Source organism: Hyperolius riggenbachi, chromosome 4, assembly GCF_040937935.1.
Source record: "Hyperolius riggenbachi isolate aHypRig1 chromosome 4, aHypRig1.pri, whole genome shotgun sequence".
In the NCBI taxonomy this organism is placed as follows: Eukaryota; Metazoa; Chordata; class Amphibia; order Anura; family Hyperoliidae; genus Hyperolius; species Hyperolius riggenbachi.
Genome location: NC_090649.1, coordinates 244,735,332 through 244,759,187, shown reverse-complemented (window position 1 = coordinate 244,759,187; position 23,856 = coordinate 244,735,332). Strand labels below are relative to the sequence as shown.

General features: G+C 47.1%; 1 protein-coding gene across 1 annotated transcript in view; it reads right to left on the bottom strand.

Moving 5' to 3' along the window:
* Positions 1 to 23,339, bottom strand: part of BCKDHB (branched chain keto acid dehydrogenase E1 subunit beta) — a 301,660-nt gene extending 278,321 nt beyond the window's left edge. The window contains exons 1-2 of the mRNA XM_068279381.1: positions 23,134 to 23,339; positions 3,566 to 3,643 (exon numbers count right to left, since the gene is read on the bottom strand). Of these exons, the coding sequence (XP_068135482.1) occupies positions 3,566 to 3,643; positions 23,134 to 23,275 (220 nt within the window). The 5' untranslated portion in view covers positions 23,276 to 23,339. The remainder of the gene's footprint in view (positions 1 to 3,565; positions 3,644 to 23,133) is intronic.
* Between the last annotated feature and the right edge of the window lie 517 nt (positions 23,340 to 23,856).

Here is a 23,856-nt window from a genome sequence, read left to right as displayed (position 1 = left end):
TGTAGAGAATATTAAAACATTGGCCAGTATACAATTATGCTGTTCAGGGGATAAGGTGCAATACGTAATGTTACAGGATGTACATATCACTTTTAGTTGTTCCTTTAGTCTTTACTTTAGGTAAAAAGTGCTTGGGGATTTTGGGCTCCTCTCCTGTGTGCAGAGCGGCATCTGCAGACTGAGTTAAGCTGTTTGTGCTTGTTATGTGTAACAGTTTAGTGATGTGATGTGCGCTTGTGACTAGGGATGATCACTGAGATGCAAATTGTTCCACAATTATGCAAATTTATGCAGTTTGAAAATTGACCAATCAATTTAAACCCAGGTTGGTCAGGTACACCAAACCTGCAAATTGAACATGGAACACCATGGGCTTTAGCAACAAGCTTGTATTAGGCACAGCTGGATCACATACACATATACAGGATCTTCTCAAAAAAATAGCATATTGTGATAAAGTTCATTATTTTCTGTAATGTACTGATAAATATTGGACTTTCATATATTTTAGATTCAAATACACACAACTGAAGTAGTTCAAGCCTTTTATTGTTTTAATATTGATGATTATGGCATACAGCTCATGAAAACTCCAAATTCCTATCTCAAAAAATTTGCATATTTCATCCGACCAATAAAAGACAAAAAAAAAAGTCAATCTTCAAATAATTATGTTCAGTTATGCACTCAATACTTGGTCAGGAATCCTTTTGCAGAAATGACTGCTTCAATGCGGCGTGGCATGGAGGCAATCAGCCTGTGGCACTGCTCAGGTGTTATGGAGGCCCAGGATGCTTCAATAGCGGCCTTAAAGGGGTTTTTTTCGCGAAAAAAGTAGGCAGTTAAAAAATGTGACAGATGACAGGTTTTGGGCCAGTCCATCTTTTTAAGGGTATTCTCATGGCTTTCTTTGTTTTCAACAGCATTTCCTGAACAGCAGTTTAACTGCCAAAATAGCAAGATACCAGCCGGCCTCCCTAATCACTTGCACACTATTATGTCAGTTAGATTTTGCAACTGCTGTTCAGGAAATGCTGCTGAAAACAAAGAAAGCCCTGATAATCCCCCTTAAAAAGATGGACTGGCCCAAAACCTGTCATCTGTCACATTTTTTAACTGCCTACTTTTTCCGCGAAAGAACCCCTTTAAAGAGAATCTGTATTGTTAAAACCGCACAAAAGTAAACATACCAGTGCGTTAGGGGACATCTCCTATTACCCTCTGACACAATTTCGCCGCTCCTCGCCACATTAAAAGTGGTTAAAAACAGTTTTAAAAAGTTTGTTTATAAACAAACAAAATGGCCACCAAAACAGGAAGTAGGTTGATGTACAGTATGTCCACACATAGAAAAATACATCCATACACAAGCAGGCTGTATACACCCTTCCTTTTGAATCTCAAGAGATCATTTGTGTGTTTCTTTCCCTCTGCAGCTATCTTCCACTGAAGTGTCAGGCTGTTTCTTCCTGCAGATTGCAGACAGCTCTGCCTGTATAATTCCTCAGTATGTGAAAGCCCAGCCAGCTCAGAGGAGGATTTATCCAGCTTGTAAAAGATAATAGAGCAGAGAGAAGCTGCACTAATCTAAATAACACACAGGCAGTGTGCAGAGAGGGGCCTGGAGGGGGGAGATGCATCACAGAACCACAACACTGAAGAACTTGGCAGCCTTCCAGACACAGGCTGACAAGTCTGACAAGAGAGAGATAAGTTGATTTATTACAGAGATGGTGATAGTAGAACGTGCTGCAGTAAGCCAGGACACATTAGAATAGCTTTTGGAACTTGTAGGATGATAAAAAACAGGATGCAATTTTTGTTACGGAGTCTCTTTAAGCTCATCCAGAGTGTTGGGTCTTGCGTCTCTCAACTCTCTCTTCACAATATCCCACAAAGTCTCTATGGGGTTCAGGTCAGGAGAGTTGGTAGGCCAATTGAGCACAGTAATACCATGGTCAGTAAACCATTTACCAGTGGTTTTGGCACTGTGAGCAGGTGCCAGGTCGTGCTGAAAAAAATGAAATCCATCTCCATAAAGCTTTTCAGCAGATGTAAGCATGAAGTGCTCCAAAATCTCCTGATAGCTAGCTGCATTGACCCTACCCTTGATAAAACACAGTGGACCAACACCAGCAGCTGACATGGCACCCCAGACCATCACTGACTGTGGGTACTTGACACTGGACTTTCAGGCATTTTGGCATTTCCCTCTCCCCAGTCTTCCTCCAGACTCTGGCACCTTGATTTCCGAATGACATGCAAAAGTTGCTTTCATCCGAAAAAAGTACTTTGGACCACTGAGCAACAGTCCAGTGCTGCTTCTCTGTAGCCCAGGTCAGGCACTTCTGCCGCTGTTTCTGGTTCAAAAGTGGGTTCATGCTTCCATCTGCTGAAAAGCTTTATGGAGATAAATATTTCATTTTTCAGCATGACCTGGCACCTGCTCACAGTGCCAAAACCACTGGTAAATGGTTTACTGACCATGGTATTACTGTGCTCAATTGGCCTGCCAACTCTCCTGAACCCCATAGAGAATCTGCGGGATATTGTGAAGAGAAAGTTGAGAGACACAAGACCCAACACTCTGGATGAGCTTAAGGCCGCTATCAAAGCATCCTGGGCCTCCATAACACCTGAGCAGTGCCACAGGCTGATTGCCTCCATGCCACGCCGCATTGAAGCAGTCATTTCTGCAAAAGGATTCCGGCCAAGTATTGAGTGTATAACTGAACATAATTATTTGAAGGTTGACTTTTTTTGTTTTAAAAACACTTTTCTTTTATTGGTCGGATGAAATATGCAAATTTTTTGAGATTGGAAATTTGGGTTTTCATGAGCTGTATGCCAAAATCATCAATATTAAAACAATAAAAGGCTTGAACTACTTCAGTTGTGTGTATTTGAATCTAAAATATATGAAAGTCTAATGTTTATCAGTACATTACAGAAAATAATGAACTTTATCACAATATGCTAATTTTTTGAGAAGATCCTGTACACACACACAAACAAACACCATGCTTTGGGCGGAGCCTTTCCTCAGGTATGACCCTCTACAATCTCTAGGCAGTGCTTAAATAACCCACCTCCAAGGATCTGATCTAAGTAATACATATGTATGAGATCAATGAAGTTATCAAATTACATCAAACGATCAAAATAACAAAAGTCAGCAAAATCACAAGACTGAGCAAAGAATCTGTGAACAAGTCAACAGACTGTGCAGTTTATACAATACCATCTGGTGTTTTTTCTGTCTCACATTCACGATAACCACTCTTTCATATGTGCATAATTCATGTTCATTTATATTTTTGAAACATGTTTGATATAAAAATGATATCTTAATTGATCTCATACATGTCTTTCATCCTGAATATATTCTAGAGACTGTTGCACATAAGAATCCCAAGAGATCAGCAACCACAGAAATATTCAAGAATGTGAGTCATGTCATGATCAAAATAAAACCAGGTCACACTTTCCCATTTTTGTAATTGATGTGATAGTTAAATGCATGTTAGCATCACATAAACATGATAAATCATTAAAGGCAATGCACCTGCTGTTGGGTCTCTGGAGAGGGTATTGTCCAATGCACTTTGTACAGACTGGAAGAGATTCATTTTCTGTGTAGGACCTGCAAGGAAAGGAAGGGAAAAAAAAGGAATAGGTCAGCTCTGCTAACATGTTTTAGTGGCACTTAAACGAAGCACCCAGGAATACAGCTGCCATCCATAAAAATCTGACACAGCCAATTGCTTTTTTGCTGGCAGAAGGGATGCCTGTATAGACTTCAGCAGAAACTATTCCCGTCTTCAAAAACTTTAGGCAAGTTTTACACTTGTTTTGTGTGTTGCGGTGCAATGCTCCTGCAGCATCACATTGCAAAAAACCTCACTTACTGTATATGAACCTGCAGCAGAGTGCACCGACAGGGTCATATGCATAACGCCGTCACCGGCTCAGTGACGTACTCCCTGCTGGGCAGGAAGTATATAACTGGGATTCCCGTCAGTTTGAACATGCGCCCCGCAACTCATGCATTGCCCATATACTTACATTACCCCAAGCACCGTGTGTTAACGTGGATCCAAGAAACTTTTACTCATTGCATAATTGTGTTCCTTTCATATTAGTTTATAGGGCATTCCTCAAATACTTTTTTTGTTTTAGTACTCTAATTCCATATAAACTAAACAAGCCTCACCCACAGCTTCTCCAGAGAGCCTTGGCACTTTGATCCTTAGTAGCAAGGGCTTATGGGAGCTCAGTCTGGGCAGGAGAAGGGTTACTAGCCAGAGATTTCAGTGGCAGAGGGTTGGAGGTAGAAGGAGAAAGGAGTGAAGTTTTCACAGGCTGAGGGAAGGAGATGCACAGCAGCTTGCCTGTGTGTAATGTGACAAACAGAACATGGCTGCCCTCATTGTATTACAGGAATAAATAATCATAACCTGTTCATAAACTGTTGAAGCTGTTTTCAGCTAGATTTGCTGTGTAAACTACCTAAACTTTAGATAGGATATATGGACAAGTTACTTGTTATAGTAAGTTTTTCATCTCAGATCAGCTTTAAGCACAGTTCTTGCTGTAATGTGCTGCTGCCTTTGCATCGACTCGGATACTACTGACGCACCGCAATAGCCTGCAATAAGTGTGAAAGTCTCCAAAAACTTTCATTGCTTTACAGTTCCTTGTGGTAAAATAGGGTAACACAACCCAGGAATTACCTGCAAGTGTAAAAGGGCCCTCAATGTCTTTACGCACCTTTAGACTAACTGGCTCATCATTCTGTGACTAACCGTCAAATAAATTGTAACACTAATATAGCTCCCACCCTAAGCCTAACACTGACCTGACCCTACAAATCCCAAGAATGTCTACCAAAAAAAAAAAGACTGAATATTGATATTATTATGTACTGTAGCAAGAAAAAGTATGTTAACCCTTTGGAATTATATGGATTTCTGCACAAATTGGTCATAAAATGTGATCTGATCTTCATCTAAGTCACAACAATAGACAAATCACAGTCTGCTTAGCCACTTCCCGACCGCCGCATGTACAAATGGCGGCCGGGAAGTGGACACCGCAAGGAGCGCCGCATGTACAAATGGCGGCGGTCCTTGTACGGGCATGGGCATGGGCATGGGCGGAGCGATCGCGTCATTCGTGACGTGATCCTCCGCCGGGGACTGGCTCCGCCCCCCTCACGCTGTAACCCGCCGGCCGTTCGGAAGCGCCGGCGGGTTACTAGCACCCGGATCGCCGCATACAAAGTATATAATACACTTTGTAATGTATACAAAGTGTATTATACAGGCTGCCTCCTGCCCTGGTGGTCCCAGTGTCCAAGGGACCACCAGGGAAGGCTGCAGCCACCCTAGTCTGCACCCAAGCACACTGATTTCCCCCCCCTGCCCCCTGATCGCCCACAGCACCCCTCAGACCACCCCCCCTGCCCACCTCCCAGACCACTGTTTGCACCCAATCACCCCCCTAATCACCCATCAATCCCTCCCTGTCACTATCTGTAAACGCTATTTTTTTTTTATTCCCTAAACTGCCCCCTGCTCCCTCCTGATCATCCCCCCCCACCCCTCAGATTCTCCCCAGACCCCCCCCCCCCTGTGTACCATATGCATCTATCCCCCTGATCACCTGTCAATCACCCTTCAATCACCCATCAATCACCCCCTGTCACTGCCACCCATCAATCAGCCCCTAACCTGCCCCTTGCGGGCAATCTGATCACCCACCCACACCAATAGATCGCCCGCAGCTCCGACGTCAGATCACCTCCCAAGTGCAGCGTTTACATCTGTTCTCTACCCTAAACACCCACTAACTACCCATCAATCACCCCCTATCACCACCTGTCACTGTTACCCATCAGATCAGACCCTAATCTGCCCCTTGCGGGCACCCAATCACCCGCCTACACGCTCAGATTGCCCTCAGACCCCCCTTATCAATTCGCCACTGCATTATTTACATCTGTTCTTCCCTGTAATAACCCACTGATCACCTGTCAATCACCCCTGTCACTGCCACCCATCAATCACCCCCTGTCACTGCCACCCATCAATCAGCCCCTAACCTGCCCCTTGCAGGCAATCTGATCACCCACCCACACCAATAGATCGCCCGCAGATCCGACGTAAGATCACTTCCCAAGTGCAGTGTTTACATCTGTTCTCTACCCTAAACACCCACTAATTACCCATCAATCACCCCCTGTCACTGCTACCCATCAGATTAGACCCCTAGGGCACTCAATCACCCGTCCACACCCTCAGAACGCCCTCAGACCCCAGCCCTGATCACCTCGCCAGTGCATTGCTTGCATCTATTCCCCCCTCTAATCACACCTTGAGACACCCATCACTCACCTCCTGTCACCCCCTAGCACACCTACCCATCAGATCAGGCCGTAATTTGCCCCGTGTGGGCTCCTGATCACTCGGCCAAACCTTCAGATCCCCCTCAGACCCCCTTCCGATCACCTCCCCAGTGCATTGATTGCATCTATTTTCGCCTCTAACCACCCCCTGAGACACCCATCAATCACCTCCTGTCACCCCCCTAGCACTCCTATCCATCAGATCAGGCCCAATACAACCTGTCATCTAAAAGGCCACCCTGCTTATGACCTGTTCCACAAAATTCGCCCCCTCATAGACCACCTGTCATCAAAATTTGCAGATGCTTATACCCCTGAACAGTCATTTTGAGACATTTGGTTTCCAGACTACTCACGGTTTTGGGCCCGTAAAATGCCAGGGCGGTATAGGAACCCCACAAGTGACCCCATTTTAGAAAAAAGACACCCCAAGGTATTCTGTTAGGTGTATGACGAGTTTAGAGAGTTTATTTTTTGTCAAAAGTTAGCAGAAATTGATTTTTATTGTTTTTTTTTTTCACAAAGTGTCATTTTTCACTAACTCGTGACAAAAAATAAAATCTTCTATGAACTCGCCATACACCTAACGGAATACCTTGGGGTGTCTTCTTTCTAAAATGGGGTCACTTGTGGGGTTCCTATACTGCCCTGGAATTTTAGGGGGCCTAAACCGTGAGGAGTAGTCTGAAACCAAATGTCGCAAAATGACCTGTGAAATCCTAAAGGTACTCATTGGACTTTGGGCCCTTTAGCGCAGTTAGGGTGCAAAAAAGTGCCACACATGTGGTATCGCCGTACTCAGGAGAAGTAGTATAATGTGTTTTGGGGTGTATTTTTACACATACCCATGGTGAGTGGAAGAAATATCTCTGTAAATGGACAATTGTGTGTAAAAAAAAAAAAAAAAAATCAAACAATTGTCATTTACAGTGATATTTCTCCAACCCAGCATGGGCATGTGTAAAATACACCTCAAAACACATTATACTACTACTCCTGAGTACGGAAATACCACATGTGTGGCACTTTTTTGCAGCCTAACTGCGCTAAGGGGCCCAAAGTCCAATGAGCACCTTTAGGCTTTACAGGGGTGCTTACAAATTAGCACCCCCAAAATGCGAGGACAGTAAACACATCCCACAAATAACCCCATTTTGGAAAGTAGACACTTCAAGGTATTCAGAGAGGGGCATGGTGAGTCCGCGGCAGATTTCTTTTTTTTTTTGTCACAAGTTAGCAGAAATGGAAATTTTTTTTTTTTTCTTGTCACAAACTGTCATTTTCCGCTACCTTGTGACAAAAAATAATATCTTCTATGAACTCACTATGCCTCTGAGTGAATAATTTGGGATGTCTTCTTTCCAAAATGGGGTCATTTGGGGGGTATTATACTATCCTGGAATTCTAGCCCCTCATGAAACATGACAGGGGGTCAGAAAAGTCAGAGATGCTACAAAATGGGAAAATTCATTTTTTGCACCATAGTTTGTAAACGCTATAACTTTTACCCAAACCAATAAATATAGGCTGAATGGGGTTTTTTTTTTATCAAAAACATGTTTGTCCACATTTTTCGTGCTGCATGTATACAGAAATTTTACTTTATTTGAAAAATGTCAGCACAGAAAGTTAAAAAAATCATTTTTTTGCAAAAATTCATGTCTTTTTTGATGAATATAATAAAAAGTAAAAATCGCAGCAGCAATCAAATAGCACCAAAAGAAAGCTTTATTAGTGACAAGAAAAGGAGCCAAAATTCATTTAGGTGGTAGGTTGTATGAGCGAGCAATAAACCGTGAAAGCTGCAGTGGTCTGAATGGAAAAAAAGGGTCTGGTCCTTAAGGGGGGTAAAGCCCGCCGTCCTCAAGTGGTTAAACTAATGCCACACAAATAATTCAATGTTCCAATGTTTTTATTGAACACACCATGCAAACATTCACAGTGCAGGTGGAAGACCAGATCACATGTTATGACCAATTTGTGCAGAAAACCATATAATTCCAAAGGGTTCAGATACTTTGTCTTGCTACTGTATTTATATAGCGCTGTTATAGCACTTTGCAGTGACTATAGTTACCAGTTGGAGTGTCCAGGGGAAACACATGTAGATGCAGGGAGAGCAAACAGATGTTATGCAAAAGGTGTCCAAATTAACCACTGGGCTCCACTATAGCCTCAATTAACAATGCAGTCTATGTGGCACCCAAATTACCCGCTTCGCTCAGCACTGCCAAGCAAAATTGCTATACACTATGCTACAAAATTGCTATACACTATGCCACCATGCTGCTTGAACCGTTTGCACACAGATCAGATAGTGGTGAACTAGCTGTGCATGCAAGCCTCATCTAACATCTGAAGACAGCCATGCTTGGAGGAAGTACTGGGAGGTATTCTGCTGCTGACCTTCTTCCAATATGTGTGCTACAGGTTCAGTCGTGGCCTGCGGTATGAAAGCTCTTCTAAACCCTTGTTTGCACACTGCAAGCAATTCAGATTCAGATTCCGCTTTTTAATCTGTTTTTACTTCCGATTCAGATTCAGATTTGTAGTTTGCTCCCTGCATACTGCAAATCTGAATCGGAGGTATAAACTGATTAAAAAGCCGGAATCTGAATCTGAATTGCTTGCAGTGTGCAAGAGGCCTAATGCTGACCATTTCTGTATTTACTCATTTTCCATTAATGTATGGCTGAGGTCTGATAACTATTCTCTGCATATCCATTGCTAGTAAAAGCCTCACAGGAATAAATATATAAAGTGCAATAAGTTAAGATTGAAGGGGGTCTGCAGAAAGCTGGCTGAGCAGCAAGGTGCATACAAAGTGCAACCAGCATACAATGTACAGGCTGCTGTGAAGGGAAGGGTTGGAAAATAAAAAGAAGTCAGCAGGTCATACATATCTTCAGGAGGGCAAAGGAAATGCACAACAAAGGCTGAGCTAAGTTTAATTTATGCTAGAATGATACACTGTTCTCTACATTGTGCTCAAATTGTAAAGTTTTATAATTGGATGTCTGCTTAATTCACTGGATTCACAATTTGAAACAAAATTTCTTCTTCACCTAACTGCTCAAGAACGCAGCTCATCCTGTGCATGGAATGTCAGTGTGACTCAGGAAATTACTTTAACTTCTATTCTCAGTTCTGCAATCTGACAACTATGTTAAAATATAGGTTCATTCTGCAATACAATTCAAATTGAAATTTTACATTGTCAAAATCAACAGAAATGTTGGTAACAAAACTTTTTCCCCCTAATTCTGAACAATACAATAGCAATATTAGTAAATGGCTTAATCCTACTAGTGTCACTGGCTTACTCCCACTAAGCTAGTGTGTGGGTACCAATGTGTGGTTCTACAACCACTTTGTTTATTATGCACACCCATAATATACCAGGTGACATCCCCCCCCCCACACACACACACACACACACACACACACACACACACAATACGGTGCCGTTACCATACCACAATTTCAACCACCATAACAACTGAGTCATCAGGATGTCCTTGCATTCTCCCCAGCAATGGCCATGTATCATGTCTTACCCCAGTATAGTCAATATAGCAAAGGAGAGGGCACTACTATAGCCACCTTTGCCAGCACGCACTGCACTCCCATTTATCTTGCGCTCTCCTAGGAGCTCCCATTTCCTTTTTCCTCCATTTCTCACGGTTGTCTCTCACATGGTTAGAGAAGCACTGACTAGAGACTGATGTGAGGAGAGAGCAAGACAGGTGGGAAAATGAACCGCAGCATGCACTGCTTTGCAGTGGCAGTGGTTAGATGCTCCTGGGGGAGTTCTAAAGATGGAAGAGAGGATAAGAAGTTTGGGTCCCTCCAGCCCCAGGCACTCCTACAGCTGCAGAAGCTGCTCTCCCAGAAATTACACATCTGGTCAAGGTAGACTCACCAGAATAGTCATTGCTGGCAGACAACTATCTGAAAAAAGGATCAGCTTCACCTCCTATGGAAACACAAGACCCAATAGCTTAAAACTAAAAATATGGAACAAAAAAAAAAAAATAAGACTAGAACACCAAGGGAGAACTAATCTCTATCCCCCCCCCCCCTTTAGGAAATTAGAAAACAAATAGCTCTCTGCAAAACAAGGGTTGGTTATAGTGACGCTGTTCCTAACAATTTACCATAACCCTTAAAGGAATACTTAAGTCAAAAAAAAAATGACATTTACTCACCTGGGGCATCCCTCAGCACCCCGAAGCTGGATGGTGCCCTCGCAGCCCCGCTCCGATCGTCCTGTCCCCGCCGGCGGCTACTTCCGGTTCGGCGACAGCCGCCGACAGGCTGGGAACGCGGCTGATTCTCCGCGTTCCCAGCCGCTGCTATCACTCTCTATGCTGCTATAGCGTATATATATACGCTATAGCAGCATAGAGAGTGATAGCAGCGGCTGGGAACGCGGAAAATCAGCCGCGTTCCCAGCCTGTCGGCGGCTGTCGCCGAACCGGAAGTAGCCGCCGGCGGGGACAGGATGATCGGAGCGGGGCTGCGAGGGCACCATCCAGCTTCGGGGTGCTGAGGGATGCCCCAGGTGAGTAAATGTCATTTTTTTTTTTTTGACTTAAGTATTCCTTTAAGACGATAAGTCTAACCTGTATTTTACTCCAGATAGAAGTCAGAACAGCTACCTAAGAAAAAAGCTAGGATACAGTTCCCTTGGGGAGTGCCCAAACCCTGGAGGACTTGCTGTGAAAGAATGTCTAACCTATAGTGTTTTCAAAATTTTAAATAGACCAATATGGCCCCTTTTTTATTGGATCATAAAAAGATAGACAATATAAGCTACAAAGTGTCTACGGTCCACCGTTTCGGACCATCACAGTCCTTGTTCACGCCACAGTGAAAGTGGAGTAAAAAAAGAAAAAAGAAGAATAGCTAAATGTTTACCTTATTTAAGCCATGTACACACAATGGATTGAGGCTAGCGTCAGGCAGAGGAGAAGGGGGGAGGTTAGCGTCAGGCAGAGGAGAAGGGGGGAGGTTAGCGTCAGGCAGAGGAGAAGGGGGGAGGTTAGCGTCAGGCAGAGGAGAAGGGGGGAGGTTAGCGTCCGGCAGAGGAGAAGGGGGGGGAGGTTAGCGTCAGGCAGAGGAGAAGGGGGGAGGTTAGCGTCAGGCAGAGGAGAAGGGGGGGGAGGTTAGCGTCCGGCAGAGGAGAAGGGGGGGAGGTTAGCGTCCGGCAGAGGAGAAGGGGGGGAGGTTATCGTCCGGCAGAGGAGAAGGGGGGGAGGTTAGCGTCCGGCAGAGGAGAAGGGGGGGGGGGGAGGTTAGCGTCCGGCAGACGAGAAGGGGGGGGGGGGGAGGTTAGCGTCCGGCAGAGGAAAAAGGGGGGGAGGTTAGCGTCCGGCAGAGGAGAAGGGGGGAGGTTAGCGTCCGGCAGAGGAGAAGGGGGGGAGGTTAGCGTCCGGCAGAGGAGAAGGGGGGGAGGTTAGCGTCCGGCAGAGGAGAAGGGGGGGGGGAGGTTAGCGTCCGGCAGAGGAGAAGGGGGGGGAGGTTAGCGTCCGGCAGAGGAGAAGGGGGGGAGGTTAGCGTCCGGCAGAAGAGAAGGGGGGGAGGTTAGCATCCGGCAGAGGAGAAGGGGGGAGGGTAGCGTTTGGCAGAGGAGAAGGGGGGAGGGTAGCGTCAAGCAGAGGAGAAGGGGGGAGGGTAGCGTCAAGCAGAGGAGAAGGGGGGAGGGTAGCGTCAAGCAGAGGAGGAGAAGGAGGTTAGAAGAAGTGGGAGATAAGTGTCAGGGCTAGCCAGTAGTGCTGCTCGGATACCCCTTTTCAAAATCCGGATCCGGATACCCCGATATCCGATCCGGGTCGGATATCAGAGTTTTAAATTTTCCGATCCGAATCGGATATCCGACCTCAGTATCTGGCGGATTCGGATATCCGGATAGAAAACCGGAAGTGGCCTTTAAATTGCTTCTAAATCGTTTTTTTAGGGTAAATGAGGCATGTAGCATCGTTATTTTTTAAAGGGGAACACTAATTGATGATGTGGGGACTTAAAATCCCCCCCCCCCCCAAAAAAAAATGCCTGTCAGTTAACATCAGGACTAGGTTCCAGGAAGCGGTCGTACTGCCGCAGTTGGGGCCTCCCCACAACTTGGACAGCACAGACACTTCCAAAAAAATTACACAGCAATTGTGTTCAGATAATAACCATGGCACCTAGTGTTGGTAGTACCACGGCTGTAAAAAAAAAATTTGAACCTGGCTTATCAATGAAGATAGAGGGAGCCAGGAGCCGAGGTTGTTGTGGTAAAGGGTGGTGAGGCAGGCATAGTGATTCCCACTCAGCCACTTCATTTCCCCCTCTTGCCAACAGCAGGGGCCAGGAACTCACCAACCGCCCAAGCCTGGTTCATTTTCAAAAAAGGTCAGTCTGTCCCCAGACTGGGTGAACAGACAAGAGCGCTTTTCGGTGACCACACCACCGGCCGCACTGAAGCACCTTTCTGGCAGCACGCTGGAAGGCGGGCAGGACAGCACTTCCAGGGAGTACTGCTCCAGCTCGCTCCAGATATCCAGGTGCTTGACCCAGTAATCCAAGGGTCCACAGGGGTGTCGGTGTCAAGCCCGCTGTAGGACCCCATGTAATCGGCCACCATCTAGGTCAGGTGCTGGTTCTGGCTTTGATAGCCGGATGCTGCTGCAGGCACCTCCTCTGTAGGCAGCGGTACTAGCGTGGCGTTGAGCACCCTTATAAGAGACAGCAGGTTTGTTGGGGGCCTGCTGCTGCTGGATGCAGGCACCTGCTGCTGTGATGGCTAGACTGTGACACCAGGGGGAGGGGGGGGGGGGCAGTCTGGGTGAAGGCTTCCTCCAAGCGCCAAACCAGGATCTGCAAGTCCCTCATTCGGCGCACAGGGTCTCCTCCTACAGGCAGGAACTGATGCAGCTTCCCCTTCAGCCGTGGGTCTAGCATCAGGGTGATCCAGATGTCCTCCCGAGCACGCATCTGCTTCACCCTTGGGTCATTGCGCAGGCACTGCAGCATGTGCGCTGCCATGGGGAAGAGGGCTGCCATCTCTGCTGACCTCTTCTGCCCCGCTGACAGTGCTGTCCTCCTCCTCTCTCCACCCCACCACCACTGCAGCTGCACTCCGCTGTGCCCCCTCCTCTTTAAGGTCAGGGACCTCCAACTCCTCCAAGTCCTCAACCTCCTCCTCCTGACGCACAGAGGTGGACTGTGCAGGTGGCTGCTGCTCCTGCTGGATCAATGCTGCCTCTTTCACTTCCAGCAGAGCATCGAGGGCCTTGTCAAGCATGCACACCATGGTCACCCACTCACACAGTGACGCATGGTCCCAACTGACCATGTTGGTGGCCTCCAGAAAGGGTACCAGCACCAAGCACACCAGCTGCATTTTTCCCCACTCAGCAGGGCGGATGATGTCCGGGAGGCAAGTGGTGCCGATCCCAGACAAGTTGGCCTCCATGGCGGCTTTGGCCAGGTAGAGGTTGACAGCCCGCTTCTGTTCAACCAGACGTTCCAACATTGCCAGGGTGGAATTCCAGCGTGTTGGAACATCTACGATGAGCCGGTGCTGTGAGAGGTTCAGCTCCAGCTGCACGGCTTCCAGAGACGCTGTGGCACCACCCGAGAAGCAAAAATTACCCACGGTTTTCCGTGCCGCTCCCAAAAGAGTTTCCATTTCCTGGTAGGTGCGCAAGAATTTCTGCACCACCAGGTTCAGGACGCGGGCCAGACAGGGGATGTGGGTGAGGTTTCCCCGGTGGATGGCGGCAACCAGGTTTTCCCCATTGTCGGACACCACCTCTCCGACTTTCAGACCTCTAGGGGTAAGCCAACTCCTCTCCTGCTCTTGGAGTTTGGCCAGGACATGGTCTGCCGTAAGTTTGTTCTTCCCCAGGGTGACCATCTGCAGCAGCACTTGGCAGTGTCGGGCCTTCACGCTGCTGTTGAGGCGGGGGTGTTTGGCGGCGGGTTTGCCGGAGGATGGAACCGGATCAGAGCTGGAACCTGCTGCACTTCCCCTGACCTTGCTGCCGTGTGGCACCACACACTGGGGTGATGATGCTGCTGTCCCCTCCTCACCCCCTTCCCCCAAACTGACCCAGTGCGCTGTGAAAGAGGTACTGGCCTGTCCCAAACTGGCTTGACCATGAGTCCCTGCATGATCCAGCCCACGTTCCACGTTGGCCTTCACAAACCGGTGCAGTGCTAGGATGGCCGTCCGTGCGAAGTAGTGCCGGCTGGGGATTGGCCAATTCGGCGCTGCGCACTGCAGGAGCGCACGCATCTGGCTCCCCTCCTGCACAAACGAGTATGGGAGGAGCTGGGAGGACATGGCCCGTGTAAGCAAGCCATTCAGCTGGCATATGCGACGGCTGCCGGGAGGTTTGGCCCTGACCACGGAGGACTCGCTCAGCAGGGTCTGGTGGCGTTTTTGGCTTGCCGAGGAGGGAGCTGAGGAGACCACTGAGGAGGACTGGCTGGCTGAACAGGCCTCAGTGTCGGCAGGAGTGGCAAAGAGGGTTATGGTGCTCTGACCATTGCAAGGGCCAGTGCCAGCTTCCTTCAGCCTCTTGAATTCCTCATGCTCAGGTTTGTGCTCATTGGCCAGATGATTTATGAAGCTGGAGGTGCCATAGTTGGAGGGGTTAGACCCTCTGCTCATCTTCACATGGCACACATTACAAGTCACAAACTTGCTTTCAAGTGAGGGCAGATGAAAAAACTGCCATATTGGGGATTGCAATTTGCCCTGCCCCTTTCGTTGCCCAGAATGGGATGCTGCTGCTGATTTTTTTCCCCCAGTGGTGGTTGGGGGCGGGGCCTGGGGTTGAGTGGTGTGGCTGTTGGTAGTAGTAGCAGATGAAGCAGCAGGCTGTGGGTCACGCATTCCATGCCAACTGCTGCTCCTGCCAATCCCTGCAATGCTGCTCCTCCGTGCCAGACCCACTGAATCATCCTCCTCCTCAGAGTCAGAGCTGACATGATCCCCCTCCGGTGGATGGTAGTCCTGGTCCTTCACCTCGTCATCATCAACATCAAACTCTCCCTCCTCGAACAACTGCTGGAATGATGAGCCCGCCCCAAACTCCTCTTCTGCTGATACATCATGGACGACGGACTCCCTTCCCCCCCAACAATTACTGTCACCATCTCAGACTCTTCCACAAAGCCCATTGCGTCCAGAATGTGTTTTGTATGGCTGGTGGTGGCCTGCTCGTCATCCACCATCAGCTGCCTCACAGGAGCAGCGTCTTTCTCCTCCAATTTGCGCAGCTGACCCTGCTTGTAAATGGCCGCTACACGCTGCTGTCTCTCTGCAGCGTGACTCCCCCTGACCGCTGGATGGCCAGTGGGTAGCGGCGGAATGGAGACTGATGCGGCAGAACTGCTGACGGAGGCCGCGATGTAGCTCCCTCTCCTCTTGGCCTTGCTGACCCTCCCCTGGTTGCCAGTGCCAGACATAGTACAAGTTATATGTGATGTCACAGATGATGTGGGGTACTTGTATTTGATTAATAGAGCGGGCTTGGACTGTGAATCAGCACGGAGTGACAGACAGCAAAGTAGAACAAGACACACTGACACTGCTCAGTCAGCAGCACAGCAATAATCTGTAGTAGCTAACACAGTACTACTCTGACTCTCTAACAACTATAGCACTGCAGCCAGTAACTACACAATAACACAGTAATCCTACCTATACTGTAACTACTAGCTAGCTAAGGCTAATAGCAGGCCAGCCAGCTGCAGGGAGTACATTTGAAATCGGCGCCGGTAGACTTGGGCGCAGGATACAGCGGTATATAGCTGATCCTGCTTCTGCACAAGTCCGGGCCGATTTAATTACTATTCCCCCTCCAGGCCGCCATGGATAGTGGGGGAATGAAATAATTCGGCTTCCAGCGATTGCTGGAGGCCGAATTATTATGTTTTTAAGCAACCTCGGCTCCGTCTTCTGACGGAGCCGACATTACTCACTGAGCGCTTCAATAGGAATGATTCCTATTAAAGTCTATGGAGGTGCCGGCTGCGCCTAAATCTAGCAGCGCTGAAAAGCACTGCTCCGGCTGCAGGAAGCCTGGACTGTGTGCACAGCACACACACACAGACACAGGACCTAACTAGCAGGCAGCTGCTGCAGCTCAAAGTCTGACTTACTGACACTAACAAATTACACAGACTAGCTACCTACAACACAATATAACAGTAGTGTAGTGAAGGTGTTTATGTGTAAAAACACTGGGTTTATCACTGTGATAATGCACTTGCTTAGCCAAACACACTGGCGTTGTCTCTCAGTGGCAGTCACAAAGCAAGGACGAAATTCTCATCATGGCACCCCTCCTTATATACAGGAGGGACTAGCCAAGGTTCCTCTCTGTGATTGGTTGCTTGGGCTTAGGCTGGGAGCCCTCCGATTGGCTCAATGACGTCATGGACGTCATCTCCATGGTTACAGTAGTGGGATGTGGGTGTCAAAAACACCCTCTAGTGAAAAGATACAGGAGACAAAAGTGGGAGCCCAATGGTGTAGTATGTCAGAAACAATGGAACGTAATAAAAGTAAGACACTACTCACAAAGGTGGGTTGCAGAGGGGCAACCGACCACAGGAAGCAGGTGGAGACAACAAACCCGAATCCACTCGAGGTGGTCCCTAGGGACCCGGATGCGGTCGCTCTCCTTGTTAAAAGAAAGGGGACAGATATCCGCCGTGGTCGAAGCCACGTGTGGTCTGTATCCACCCCTCAGACGGGTGAAGTAAGGGGGTATGATTGCACAATAAGGGTATAAGAGGCGCCCTGGTGTAATAAAAGCAGTATAAAAACGGGAAATAAATTTGAGGTAGCTTACCTCAGTGACGAAAAAATCTTTGTATTTTACAAAGGTTTTTATTAGTAGCACAGACAACGCGTTTCACGGGTCAGAGCCTGCTTCCTCAGGCCAATAACCGTGCCAAACTAAATGACAGATTCAGCAAAGGGAGCCTCATGGTTACAGTACCCGGATTTGGATATCCGACCAGTATCCGCGGATATCCGGGTATGTGACCAAATATCCGCGGTTTGCTATACGGATTTGGGCCCAGGTATCCAGAATCCAAATCCGGGCAGATAGCTGAAAAAGTTCAGATTATCCGGGTTACCCGGATATCCGGAATCCTGATGAGCAGCACTGCTAGCCAGAGGAGAAGGGGGTTGTTAGTGTTATTAAAATATATAGCAGGGCATCCTCCATGGTGCTCTTAGGCAGAAGAGAGGGGGTTTAGTGTTGGGTGTAGGGTTGCCACCCAGCCGGTATCTGGCCGGCCCAGCCGTTAATTTTGCTACAAAGCCGGCACCGGATTTTTTTTTTTACCGGCAAGTCATTTGCCGGTAAAAGGCTAAACTGACTCCTGTCTTGGGAGGCTCCTTACTGCGCAGTGGCTGTACCAGGCTGCTCTGCCCCTTCTCCCTGTCACCTGGCTGTGAAGATTCGGCCACGCTGAAGCTCCGCCTCCCAGCAAGTTTTGAATTGAGCGTGTTCTTGCTGGGGCTGATGGGGAGCAGAAGCTGCCGCCAAGAATTCAAGGAGAGGGCTGCGGGACCTGGCACTTCATCGCACTGAAGAGGAGCGATGGAGCAGAACAGCAAACTGAGGAAGGGGAGAAGAAAGCCAGAGCCAGCAGCAGCGTGATGAAGAATGCATGTCGGGGAAGGGGGGGGGGGGGGGGGGAGCAGGTCGTATACGCTGTCTGGCTTGTTTACTTTTTGTGTCTCTCCCCCTCCTCCCCTCCTGAATGTTGTGTGTGGTGTGGGCAGAAAAGGGGTGTGTGTGTGTGTGTGTGTGTGTGTGTGTACAGTGTGTACAGTGTGTGTGTACAGTGTGAGTGTGTGTGTACAGTGTGAGTGTGTACAGTGTGTATGTACAGTGTGTGTGTACAGTGTGTACAGTGTGTGTGTGTGTACAGTGTGTATTGTGTGTACAGTGTGTGTGTGTGTGTGTGTGTGTGTGTGTGTGTGTGTGTAGGTGTGTGGTGTGGGCAGAAAAGGGTGAAGACAGAGATCTGTGTGTCTGTGTGCGTTCGTGCGTGTGTTTTTGAGTGGTGTATGTTCGTGTTTTAAATTGGGGTAGTGTTTTTGTGTCTCTCTGTTTGTGCCGTGTCCTGTGTGTGTCTGTGCCACATCCTCTGCGTGTGTATCTCTCTGTGTCCCTTCCTCTGTGTGTGCGCCTCTCTCTGTCGCCCGTCCTCTGTCCATCTCTCTGTGTGCCCATTCATGTGACATTGTCGGCAGCACTTTATAGAGTATATAGTCATGTCACTGACTGTCTCCAGAGGAGCTCACACTCTAATCCTACCTTAGTCATAGTCTAATGTCCTACCATATTATTATTATTATGTATTTATATAGCACTGACATCTCCTGCAGCACATTACAGAGTACATAGTCATGTCACTGACTGTCCTCAGAGGAGCTCACAATCTAATCCTACCATAGCCATAGTCTAATGCCCTACCATATTATTATTATGTATTTATATAGCACTGACATCTCCTGCAGCACATTACAGAGTACATAGTCATGTCACTGACTGTCCTCAGAGGAGCTCACACTCTAATCCTACCATAGTCATAGCCTAATGTCCGACCATATTATTATTATTATTATTATGTATTTATACAGCACTGGCATCTTCTGCAGCACATTACAGAGTACATAGTCATGTCACTGACTGTCCTCAGAGGAGCTCACAATCTAATCCTACCATAGCCATAGTCTAATGCCCTACCATATTATTATTATGTATTTATATAGCACTGACATCTCCTGCAGCACATTACAGAGTACATAGTCATGTCACTGACTGTCCACAGAGGAGCTCACAATCTAATACTTCCATAGTCCTAGTCTAATGTCCTAACATTATTATATGTATTTATATAGCACTGACCTCTTCTGCAGCACTTTACAGAGTACACGTCATGTCACTGACTGTCCTCAGAGGAGCTCACACTCTAATCCTACCATAGTCATAGCCTAATGTCCGACCATATTATTATTATGTATTTATATAGCCCTGACATCTTCTGCAGCACTTTATAGAGTACATAGTCATGTCGCTGATTGTTCACAGAGGAGCTCACAATCTAACCCTACCATAGTCATAGTCTAATGTCCTACCATATTATTATTATTATTGTGTATTTATATAGCACTGACATCTTCTGCAGCACATTACAGAGAACATAGTCACATCACTGACTGTCCACAGAGGAGCTCACACTCTAATCCTACCATAGTCTAATGTCCTACCATATTATTATTATGTATTTATATAGCACTGACATCTTCTGCAGCACGTTACAGAGTACATAGTCATGTCGCTGACTGTCCACAGAGGAGCTCACAATCTAATCCTACCATAGTGTAATGTCCTACCATATTATTATTATTATGTATTTATATAGCACTGACATCTTCTGCAGCACATTACAGAGTACATAGTCATGTCACTGACTGTCCTCAGAGGAGACCACAATTTAATCTGTATTATAGTGTACCATAAGTCCTAGACTTTTTTTTCCCACTGCATCTTGTTACTTAGCTCCCACTGCACCCTAGAACCTACTGCATGTCTGTCACCCACTACTTGTTAGCATCTTCTCATGCTGGATCCACACCATACAATTTTTTGGCAGATTTACCTGCCAGATCGATTATTTACAGCATGCCCGATCTGAGCATCAATCAATTTTTTTGAGCAATTTTCTGATCGATTTCTTTTAGTTTCTATGGAAATCTATCAGAAAATGTCTCAAAAAAAAAAATCGATCCTCAGATCGGACATGCTGGAAATAATCGATCTGGCAGGTAAATCTGCCAAAAAATTGAGAATGAGAAGATGCTAACAAGTAGTGGGTGACAGACATGCATGGTGTGCATCCAGCATTACTACTGTCACTTGTCTCCTGCTGCCTGCCTATCACTACCAGAGATGTAGCAAACTGCTCTGCTATTCTGGGCCTCTTACTACTTCCGGGTCGCAATGACCCGGAGTAGTACGCCTGCACTGCCCGGCAGAGCGCGTCCTAGATCGCGCTCCCGTTGCCGGGCACTTTCTGCGCATGTGCGTGACGTCATGAGTGACGTCACGCTCATGCGCAGAGAGTGCCCGGCAACAGGAGCGCGATCTAGGACGCGCTCTGCCGGGCAGCGCAGGCGTACTACTCCGGGTCATTGCGACCCGGAAGTAGTAAGAGGCCCAGAAAGGTTCGCCAGGCGAACGGTTCGGGCCATCACTAATCACTACCTGCTTTCCACTAAAATATATTCATTAATATCTACCTTTAACTAGAATCTACTGATCACCACAAGCCTCTCATGTGAATCGCTCAATCACTACCAACCTGCCACTAGAATAGTTGATTAATTAAGGTAATCAAGACGGGTAAGTTTACCTTTCTGAATTTGATTTGCCCCATCCAAAGAAGTGATATAGCCCCTGCGAAAGCTTATACTCTGTGCCTGTACTGATAGTAAACTCACTGAAGTGTTGCCTGATCTTTGCTCCCTCCAGTATGTACAGTGTAAGCGGTTTCTCTGTGCATGTACTGATAGTAAACTAGCTGCAGTGTGTGCTGATCTCTGCTACTCCCAGTATGTACAGTATAAGCTGTTACTCTGTGCATGTACTTATAGTAAACTAGCTGCAGTGTGTTCTAACCTCTGCTACTTCCAGTATGTACAGTATAAGCTATTACTCTGTGTCTGTACTGAGAGTAAACTAGCTTCAGTGTGTGCTGATCTCTGCTGCCTCCAGTATGTACAGTATAAGCTGTTACTCTGTGCCTATATTGATAGAAACTAGCTGCAGTGTGTGCTGATCTCTGCTACCTCCAGTATGTACAGTATAAGCTGTTACTCTGTGCCTGTACTGATTGTAAACTAGCTGCAGTGTGTGCTGATCTCTGCTACCTCCAGTGTGTACAGTATAAGCTGTTACTCTGTGCCTGTACTGATAGTAAACAGACTGCAGTGTGTGCTGATCTCTGCTACCTCCAATATGTACAGTATAAGCTGTTACTCTGTGCCTGTACTGATAGTAAACTAGCTGCAGTGTGTGCTGATCTCTGCTACCTCCAGTATGTACAGTATAATCTGTTACTCTGTGCATGTACTGATTGTAAACCAGCAGTATTGTATGTACAGCATTAGCTGTAAAGCCTGATTCACACATACAATTTTGATTAGCCAATTTTACTACTTCTAGGTATTATGAGAGCTCAGCTCTGTTCATAGTACTGTATATAAAGTCTGTTGGCTCTCATACTACATGGGGGTGGTAAAATTGGTCAGTGATTGACCAATCAAAATTGAATGTGTATGCATCTTTACTCTACGCCTATACTGATAGTAAACTATCTAATTAAAGGATAGGGGCTCCATCCAACATTTTGCTGGGCAGGCCCTTCAGGAGTCTTTCACACCAGAGCCCTTTTTCCGCGTTTTAACGCAAAGTCTATACTTTGCGTTAACCAAGGTAAAAGGAAAGTCCATAGACTTTCCTTTTACCTTTCACACCCGACGCTGCGTTTCGATACGTTGCGGTACGACGCGTCCCGGCGCATTTTATCGTCGGGATTCGCCGTTTCCCCTTCGGGTTAATTAACTACTACCGCCGCTACTCAGCGTCGCACCGGAGTTTCCCGACGACACACTGCAACGCGTGCAGGAGCCGTTCTCCTGCACGCTTTCAGTGTGTAACCAGCCTCATCTTTAGGTTACACGCTGCTAAGTTCATGTACATTTGGCCACGCCCACTCTCTGAATTACCACACCCATTTTTTCCGCTGGTTCTCCCTGCCTGGTGCCCGGATCTCCTGGGATCCTAGCAACGCCCCTGCCTTTCACCCCTCTTCTAAGATTGGCAACAATTCCAGCCAATCACCAGCGAGTGTTGCCGTGCCCCCTGGCTGTGTTATTCACTCGCACAGGCTGGGGTAGGAGGAGGAGTCGGCAGCTGACAGTTCTTGCTGCCTTTGTGAGCTGCACATGTGCCCGGTCTCTGTGCTGGCTGGCTCCACTGTACGCAACAATAATGGCTGGCTGTACAATAGATAGGACCTTTTAATTTCTCTTCACCGGCTGGGAGTCCCATCTAAGGGATACCATGGATAGGTCTCTATATTTTAATGTTATGCCTATTATCAACCATAATCTGTTGTAATCATGCCCTCTTCTTACTGTTCTTGTTCAATTTTGGCAGTCATCTTGTGCAATCTTGGAGAAAAAAAGGGCGTAACAGACCACACCCACTTTTAGGCCACACCCCACAGGTCACACCCCCAAGCCGGTATTTTTTTACCCAAAAGGTGGCAACCCTGTGTCAGAAGGTCACTGTGAGAGTGAGAAAAGGTGGGGACATAAATTCTGCAAAAGAGGCAATTAATGTCACCACCACAACAAAAAGGTTTCTGGCAGGTATTCTCTGTTTTGATTTAAAATCAATATGCAAAGTGCAGCAACCCTCTTTCATTCAGTTCTAAACATTGTAGCCGGTGTTGTTACTGATTGTGCACATCATCACTGAACTTCACATTTGGATCATATGCCACACATACAATTGCAGGTGTAGCAGAATTCATTGGCACACCGGACGTGCAGCTAGAACACGATACAATGTCACACAGCTGCAGCCTCACAGCCAATGTCACACACAGCAGGCACCGCAATCTCTGCTGCTCACCATACTCAGTGGGCTCTGGGTCCGGGAGGAAGGTGAAGTGCGCTACCGATCTCCTGAAGGGCTGCAGGCTGTTCCGAGGCCAGCTGAGCACACACCGAGCCATCACACGGCTCCCAGTTGTCACTGCTCTCAGCGCCGCCATGTTTGTATTCACCACTGTACAACGCGCAGGGGGCAGAAACACTACACAGCTGATCGTATTGGTCACATTCAGGGGATGGAAACGAATAGGCGAGGATTTCTCAACCAATCACCTAGTGGCTTCTGTGGGTGGGTTCTTGCTGCTTACAGGTGATGTCACTGGTTATAGTATTTGAGCTGTAGAAGTCTGGGATAGGGGACTGTAATGATGTGCATGGTCCGTAATGATACAGAGGGCAGTGTGGTACAGTGTTTCTAATACCCATCATTATTATATTATTCATTTTCATGGACACCTTTATGAAGGATGTAGTTTGCAGAGAGTAACTGCACCATTTGAAATTTACATGTTTGCTAGGAGTATTCAATAATAAATTGTGTAAAAAATATTTTTCAATTCTCTTGTGCTTCCAACTAAGTCAAATAGTTTTGCTTACTTATGATTTCTCATTTTTTAATTCAATATAATAATCTCCCTGTCCCTGCATCCTCATGCGTCCTTGCGTAAGGAGTGCCTGCCATCACGCAGCCATGGGTGGGCTTAGGGCTGCTGTCATGACAGGCGCCACGACACGGCTGTGG